The following is an 8,880-nucleotide window of genomic DNA, read 5'->3' as shown; positions in this document are numbered from 1 at the left end:
CCTATAATCATAAATATGAGAAATATAAACAATATAAGCATAAGTATATGTGATAAGAGAAATATAAACATTTAAATTCAAGTTCTCTTTTCCTTTTTGCAAATTTTCTCCCCTTAGAAATATGATTACTACTCCCCCTTAGTTAATGAATAAAAGCTATAAGTGCATAGAGTTCATAATTAATTTATCAAACTTCTCCCCCTTTTTGTCATATCAAAAAGGTGAGGTGAATTAGTTTGGTATTGTATCTCCCCCTTCTGTGAATAAAGGGTAAGGTGGGGTTATGTGAGTAACATGAAAGCTTCCCATTACGTTTTTTTTTGGAATAAGATAAGAAAACTAAACATAGTAAACTCCCCCTAAGTATGTGTTTTAAAGACTTAAAGACATTGAAAAACTATTAAACACAAAACTCTTTAAATACTTAAACATTCTCTTCCCCTTTAGTATTTAATGAATAAATGACCTATCAATGTTCTTGGAGGGATGCTTAAAATACAATAGCCAATGGTTTTTTAAGATTACAAAAAAAGATTGAACCTTGGGCCATGGTGTCCAACCTCAACCCCAACTAGGAACTACTAAGGTCTGCAAAGAACCAGAATCCCAAATCTCCTTGCTCCTTAGGATCTGTGAATCCATGAGGATGGTTTTCCTACTTTGCTACCTAAGGAGAAATATGTGTCAATAACAAGTAACATATCACACATATTTAACTTTTTAGTACCCATTAATTGTCATGAAAAGAAACTTTTATTGATTAACTTGCGAACTATACTGGGTTTTAGGGTACCAACTCTAACAGTCTCCCACTTGCCCTCAAAGCCAGTTATTCATATATCTCAGACCCATCCCCTCAACATGCCTGTCAAACACCTTTTGACTAAGAGGCTTGGCAAAAGGGTCCGTCATATTATCCGCTGAAGCAACCTTTGCAATAGCGACATCCCCTCTGTCAATGATCTCCCGTATCACATGATACTTTCGAAGTACATGCTTGGACTTTTGATGAGACCTCGATTCCTTTGCTTGAGCAATCGTTCTGTTGTTATCACAATACAGCGTAATGGGTCTCTCGAAAGAGGGTACGACTCCAAGGTCGTCCAAAAACTTTCACAGCCATACTGTCTCCTACGCTGCTTCACTTGCAGTGATGTACTCAGCCTCAGTCGTGGAATCTGCTGTGGTGTCTTACTTGCAATTTCTCCATGACAATGCCTCGTTCGCTAAGGTGAATACAAAACCCGATGATGATTTCATATCATCAACGTCAGACTGGTCTGCGTCGGTAAAACCAGAAACGACTAACTCGTCTGCACCGTAAACTAAACAATAATGTTTAGTTCTCCTAAGATACTTGAAAATATGTTTAACTGTTGTCCAATGCTCTAGACCTAGATCCGACTGTAATTTGCTAACCACACTTACAGAGTGACAGATATCTGGTCTTGTACATAACATAGCATACATAAGACTTCCCACAGCCGAAGCGTAGGGAATGTTGTCCATAACCTGCGTATCTTCAGGTGTCTTGGGAGACATCTTCTTGGATAGCCTGATTCCATGCCTGAAAAGAACTAATCCCTTCTTGAAATCTACCCATGTTGTACCTTGCCAATATCTTATCTATGTAAGTTTCTTGTGATAGCCCAAGCTCCGTACTCTTACGGTCCCTTAACAATTTAAGTCCTAGAATTTATGAAGCTTCTCCCAGATCTTTCATAGCAGACGTGCTCGAAAGCCATAACTTTGTACTTGACAACATTCCTACATCATTCCCAATGAGTAAGATGTCATCCACATAAAGAAGCAAGAATGTTACCGTGTTCCCACTGACCTTCTTGTAAACACAAGCCTTATCCATATTTTGATTGAAGCCAAACTCTTTGACTGCTTGATCAAAACGAAGGTTCCAACTACGGAAAGCTTGCTTCAATCTAGAAATGGATCTTTACAAGTTGCATACTCTTTGACTACCCTCTCCAGCAGCCTCAAAACCCTCCGGCTAGACCATATAAATATCTTCATGAATGTTTCCACTCGAGAAGGCAGTTTTGATGTCCATCTGCCATTTCGTAATCATAGTGTGCAGAGATGGCTAGTAAAATCCTAATGGACTTTAGCATGGCTACTGGTGAGAAGGTTTCCTCATAGTCAATACCAGCCTTTTGAGTATAACCCTTCGCCACTAGCCTAGCCTTATAGGTCTCCACCTTTCCATCAGAGCCATTCTTCCTCTTGAAGATCTATTTGCATCCAATGGGTTTAATACCCTCAGGTGGATCAACCAGAGTCCAAACCTTGTTCGAATACATAGAGTCCATTTCGGATTTCATAGTGTCCATCCATTTTCCAGCATCGATGTCTAACATCGCCTCTTTATAGTTAAAGGGATATGTATCTTCTGTATTCACTTCACCCAAGTAGACAAGTGTATCAAGTTGTCTCACCTCCCTACTACTACATTCGAGTGTTGGAATAGGTTTAGTGGGTACTTGCTCAACTTCCTCATTTCTCTCTACTGGATTTTCGGGTTGCTCTTCTAAGGCAATCTTATCCTTTCTGCTCGCATCTTAAATGAACTCTTCCTCTAAGAATGCGGCATTCCGGCTTACAAAACAGTTTTGCTCACCAGAGTTATAAAATATGTAACCCTTTATTTCCTTAGAATATCCAATAAAGAGACACATATTGGTTCGAGCCTCCAACTTTTCAACACCTATCTTTTTAACATGGGCAGGACAATCCCATATCCTCATATGTGGGTTTTCTGCCCGTCCATATTTCGTAGGGAGTCTTTGGTGCTGATTTAGTTGGTACTCGATTAAGGATGTAGAGCACTGTTTCTAGGGCAAATCCCCATAGAAACAGAGGTGCTTGTGCAAAGCTCATCATAGATCGAACCATGTCTAACAGTGTTCGATTTCTCCTTTCTGACACACCATTTAACTCTAGTGTTGCAGGTGAAGTCCATTGAGAAACTATTTCTTTTTCTTTTAAGTAGTCCTTAAACTCATCCGAGAGGTACTCTCCTCCCCTGTCGGAGCGAAGTGTCTTAATCTTCTTGTTTAATTGATTTCCTACTTCACTCTTTAACTCTTTGAACTTTTCAAAGGTTTCAGGCTTACATCGCATTAGGTATAGGTAACCGTACCTTGAATGGTCATCCGTGAAAGTCACGAAGTAGACAAACCCTCTTCTCGCAGGATGAGAGAGTGGACCATATACATCCGTATGTATCAATTTCAATACACTTTCGCTTCTTCCACTCTTGCCATTGAAGGAAATTTTAGTCATTTTGCCTTGGAGACATGGCTCATAAGTTGGAAAGGATTCCACTTGGATTGAATCCAATGGACCTGAAATTCCAAGGGTAAGCCCGAATACTATTCTAATTGACAATAAATGAGGAGGTAAAATTAGGTTCCTAACAAGTTTTAGTCTTTTGAAAACTTCTAACCCAATTTTGAAGATTAAGATATCAAAGATGAAAATTAAGCACACAAGTTAAATCCTAAGTGCAATGCAAATTTAAAGCACGAGATAAGAGAGAGTGCACCCGAGATTTAAAGTGGTTCGGTCCTCCAACGTGAGGCCTACTCCACTCCACCAACCAAACCCGTTGATGGCTTCACTAAGGATTCCTTTAATGGCGAGGAATCAACCCAATTACAACTTGATTCGGCTCCGCCTCGCAAGACTTGCCACGAACCGAAGAAAGCTCCGCGTCTCCTTGCACTCGCTCTTGGGATGGCTCCGCGTCCCTTCGCACTCGCCCAAATACAATCTTTTTTGAATAAGAAAGAAAGAACAAAAAAATCCCTCACAAGGGTTTACAAACTTTGAATAAGATGTACAAATTTGAGCCTATGATCCAAATCCTAATTCTAAAGGATGAGAGGCATAAACAAGCTTGATTCACTCTTAAGATATTCCAATAGGATTTTAGAGTGTTAGGATTGATCATTGGGAAGTAGAGAATACCCATATATATATATAGAAAAACCAAATATGACCGTTTTAGGGGCATAGTCGTAATTCTAGCAAAGTCCCAACAGCTATATTTTTCTTCCCGAAATAGTGGTCTCGGAGTTCCAAGAATACAAACATAAATTGGAAAAAAGCTACTGGACCAAATCTCGGAGCTCCGAGGATTTTCTCGGAGTTCCGAGCTCGGAGCTCCAAGAATTATCTCGGAGTTCTGAGAAGCCTATGTGCAGCAAATTTTCAATTCATGTTTTTAGGTTTCCAACTCTACACCAAGTTTGGATTGTTATGAGGGTTCCAAAGTGTTGGAACACTACAAGTACAATCTCTTAAACATTTAGGGTGTGTGAGTTTAACTTTATTTATGCCTCTAAACACCTAAACTAGGATTGGATCTTTACATTCTAAAATGACTTTGATCTTCAATTGCGATTCTTCAAGTCTTCATTCGTCTTGGATCTCCGATGTCTTTGGCCTTCCTAATGTGGTCCATTGAGAGCTTCTTGGCCTCAATCCAAGCAATCTTGTATTAGCACAATTATGATCTACAGCTTAGACATACAAATACATTAGTGATATAAAATCACTTGTGTATTGGAATCATCAAAATAAGATGGGAATGCCAAGGTGGGAACCATTAGGCTTACAATCTTCCCCTTTTTTATGATGACAAGCACAAGAGATTTTCCAATTAAAGCACACATATATTTCCTTACACTAGATTTTTCTCCCCCTTTGGCATCAATCAAAAAGATTGGGGTAAAAGAAAATCAAAGGGATGAAATTTACAATTTTAAGCTCCCCCTTTTTCAAGGAAAAAGACAAACATAAAACTCCCCCTATTTAGAGTTTTTATTCAACACAAGAGGGGATATTTAAATAACCATAAAAAGATATTCAATTTTAAGTGCAAGCTCCTAATCTAAGCACATATGAAGAGAATCATATGGGGGATTTGGGAACCCAAGCCTTCTTGGTTCCACCACAATCCCTAATTTTAGATGCACATTGGAATTGGTAATGACCATTAATTCCACAATAATGGCATCTAACATGAGGGTTTGATAGACTAGTCCTATCATAAAATGCATGATTAGGTCTATGACTAGCCTTCATCAAGATTATGTCAATAATTTTATCACCATTTAAGAATCCATGGAGACATAATCTTAACCTTTCATTTTTATTATGAAGATGGGTATTTAATTTAGAAAATCATTAGTGTCATCTTCATAAGATTTGGAAGAGCTTACCACATCTTGAAGTTTAACAATTTGGCAAGTTTTCTCATCCAAACAACCCTTAAGGGTTTCAATCTCAAGTTTAAAATTTTCAAGTTGTGCTTGAGATTTAGATATGGAAGAAGATGACTCATTTTTCAAAGTATCAAGTTCATTTTCTAATTTTGAAATAGATTTTTTAATAACTTTATTTTTTGAAATTTGAGAATGCAAGGGTATGCACAATTCATCATAAGATATGTTTCCACTATCACTACTTGATGAATAACAAGAGGGGTTAGAATTTACCTCATCTTCATGGGTGAGTGCCATGAAGCAAAGATCATCTTTTTTATCTTCTCCTTCGCTTGAACTTTTGCCCGACGTGCTTGAAGCATCCCAAGCGGCGACGAGACCCTTATTCTTCCTCCAATCCTTCTTCTTTCCCTTGTACTTTGAGGAAGATGACTTGAGAAATGGACACTCCGGTTTTATATGTCCCGTCTTCTTGCAATTGTAACACCTTATTCCTCCTTCACTTTCTTATTTCTTCTTCTTTTTATCCTTTTTGTGTTTCTTTCTCCATAAGCTTTTAAATTTTCTTAATGCTTCTTCCTCATCACTATCCGCATCACTTGAGGATGATGAGTCCGTCTTGGAGGCCTTTAGAGCTAAAGATCGACTTTCTTTTTCTTTCTCTTTCGGCTTCTTCTCTTCTTGACGGCTAGTGAGGAGCATCTCATGAGTGATAAGTGATCCTACAAGCTCCTCCATAATGTGTCTTGAGATCCTTTGATTCTTGTATGGCGGTGACTTTTTGATCCCAATGTAGAGGAAGTGACCTAAGCAACTTACCCACAAGCTCATCAGTAGGATAAGATTTACCAAGATTAGCTAATTCATTTGATATTTTAGAAAATCGGGTATACATTTCGGAAATATTTTCATTTTGACCCATTCTAAACACTTCATATTTTCTCTTTAACAAGTTTATTTTGGAATCCTTGACTTGTGATGTTCCCTCATGGGTGACGGCAAGAGTATCCCAAATAACCTTGGCGGAATCAAAAAGAGCTACTCTATTAAACTCCTCCGTAGATAAGGCGCAAAACAAAGAGTTTATAGCTTTGTAATTTAAATTTGCATGCCTTTTCTCTACAACATTCCATTCTTCAAAAGGCTTGGAAGGAAAAATGTATCCATTTTCAACAATATGCCTAAGCTCCACATCTATCGAAAGAAGATAGATGCGCATCATTGTCTTCCAATGTCCATAGTTGGACCCATTAAAGAAAGGAGGTCTAGTTGTGGAATGGCCTTCCAGAAGTCCGGTTCCATTTATATTTGCCATTTCACAATAGATAGTTGCCAAAGATCTTATGATCTTTCCCTTGTTAAAATTTTTAAAAAACATTTACCAAAGATTTTAAAAAAAGAAAATCTTTTAAGAGCCAAGGCTTTGATACCAAGTGAAATTCCAAGGGTAGGCCCGAATACTATTCTAATTGACAACAAATGAGGAGGTAAAATTAGGTTCCTAACAAGTTTTAGTCTTTTGAAAACTTCTAACCCAATTTTGAAGACTAAGAGATCAAAGATGAAAATTAAGCATACAAGTTAAATCCTAAGTGCAATGTAAATTTAAAGCACGAGATAAGAGAGAGTGCACCCGAGATTTAAAGTGGTTCGGTCCTCCAACGTGAGGCCTACTCCACTCTACCAACCAAAACCGTTGATGGCTTCACTAAGGATTCCTTTAATGGCGAGGAATCAACCCAATTACAACTTGGTTCGGCTCCACCTCGCAAGACTTGCCACGAATCGGAGAAAGCTCTGCATCTCCTTGCACTCGCTCTTGGGATGGCTCCGCGTCCCTTCGCACTCGCCTAAATACAATCTTTTTTGAATAAGAAAGAAATAACAAAAAAATTCCTCACAAGAGTTTACAAACTTTGAATAAGATGTACAAATTTGAGCCTATGATCCAAATCCTAATTCTAGGAGATGAGAGACATAAACAAGCTTGATTCACACTTAAGATATTCCAATAGGATTTTAGAGTGTTAGGATTGATCATTGGGAAGTAGATAATACCCATATATATATAAAAACCAAATATGACCGTTTGAGGGGCATAGTCGTAATTCTGGCAAAGTCCCAACGGCTATATTTTTCTTCCCGAAATAGTGGTCTCGGAGTTCCGAGAATTTCTCTCGGAGTTCCGGGAATACAAACAGAAATTGGAAAAAAGCTACTGGACCAAATCTCGGAGCCCCGAGGATTTTCTTGGAGTTCCGAGAAGCCTATGTGCAGCAGATTTTCAATTCATGTTTTTGGGCTTCCAACTCTACACCAAGTTGGGATTGTTATGAGGGTTCCAAAGTGTTGGAACACCACAAGGACAATCTCTTAAACATTTAGGGTGTGTGAGTTTAACTTTATTTATGCCTCTAAACACCTAAACTAGGACTAAAATGACTTCGATCTTCAATTGCGATTCTTCAAGTCTTCATTCATCTTGGATCTCCGATGTCTTTGGCCTTCCTAATGTGGTCCATTGAGAGCTTCTTGGCCTCAATCCAAGCAATCTTGTATTAGCACAATTATGATCTACAACTTAGACATACAAACACATTAGTGATATAAAATCACTTATGTATTGGAATCATCAAAATAAGATGGGAATACCAAGGTGGGAACCATTGGGCTTACATGACCATCTTTCACTAACCTTGTGATCCGCTCAAGGCCAATATGACCTAATCGAAGATGCCAAAGGTGTGTTGGAATTACCGTGTCCCTTGTCTTTTTGAGGTTTGGAACATCAATACTCAGAATATTCTGAGCATTACTTATGTTCTCTAAGGTATTAATTAAGTATAGGCCATGACTCATTGTACCTTCCACAATTAAGGAATTTACCTTTTTAATAAAAATGGAACTTTCATTAAAGCTAGTAGAATATCCATCATCAAATAATTTTGAAACTGAAATTAAATTCCTCTTTATTGAAGGTACATAGAGACAATCCTTTCATATTAGATAACCGCCTGAGAACGTCAAAACGTAATCTCCTACAGCTTGGACCTCAACTGTTGCTTCAGTTCCAACAAGTAGGGTGAGCTCACCCTCAGTCAACCTTTTGATTTTTCTGAACCCCTGCAAAACATTGCAGATGTGTGAGGTCGCACCTGTGTCAACTCACCAGGAAAATAAAGGGCCAAACATATTGGTTTCAGCAACGAAAACTTGCTACATACCTGAGGTAGGCTTGTTGCCCTACTTGGTAGCTAGATAGCTCCTGTAGTTCTACTTCCAATGTCTAGTCTTTCCACAATGAAAGCAACCGTCGTTGGCCTTGGTTGACTTCTTCTATTTAAAGTTCATCTTGTTCTTTACCACTGGTATGTTTTTCTTAGAGCCTTAGCCTTTTGCTCTTCCTTTGTCTTTAACTTTCGGCTTCGGTACTGAGGGTACATTACCCTCTGCTAGGAAGGTACTTTTCTTATTACTACTTTACATATCCTCAGCTGTCTGAAGTTGATTCATCAGAGACATTGTCATTTTGTTCATTTGGTAGGTCATAACAAACTCTTTGAATGACCCACATAGGGAAGATAAGACCATGTCGATCTGCGTCTCTGCATCCATGATGGCCCCCAAGATGTCAAGC

The 8,880-nt window shown here is 38.4% G+C and overlaps 1 protein-coding gene across 1 annotated transcript; it reads right to left on the bottom strand.

Moving 5' to 3' along the window:
• Nucleotides 1–819: 819 nt before the first annotated feature.
• On the bottom strand, nucleotides 820–1,542 carry LOC143852450 (secreted RxLR effector protein 161-like). The gene is made up of 2 exons (XM_077361833.1): nucleotides 1,196–1,542; nucleotides 820–1,042 (listed from the first exon to the last, which is right to left on the bottom strand). Exons 1-2 carry the CDS (start codon nucleotides 1,540–1,542, stop codon nucleotides 820–822), a joined length of 570 nt encoding a protein of 189 aa, XP_077217948.1.
• Between the last annotated feature and the right edge of the window lie 7,338 nt (nucleotides 1,543–8,880).

The sequence above is a fragment of the Tasmannia lanceolata genome, unplaced genomic scaffold, assembly GCF_043159265.1.
Source record: "Tasmannia lanceolata isolate RefF3 unplaced genomic scaffold, GAP_Taslan_0.1 ptg000019l, whole genome shotgun sequence".
Classification (NCBI taxonomy): Eukaryota; Viridiplantae; Streptophyta; class Magnoliopsida; order Canellales; family Winteraceae; genus Tasmannia; species Tasmannia lanceolata.
The sequence above is the reverse complement of the archived record's forward strand: the minus strand, read 5'-3'. Positions and strand labels throughout refer to the sequence as shown.

Coding starts and splice junctions, on each gene's coding strand:
- LOC143852450 (XM_077361833.1), bottom strand. CDS start 1,542: ATGTCTCCCAAGACACCTGAAGATACGCAGGTTATGGACAACATTCCC. Junction 1,043..1,195: donor TTGTCATGGAGAAATTGCAA/GTAAGACACCAC, acceptor TGATAACAACAG/AACGATTGCTCAAGCAAAGG.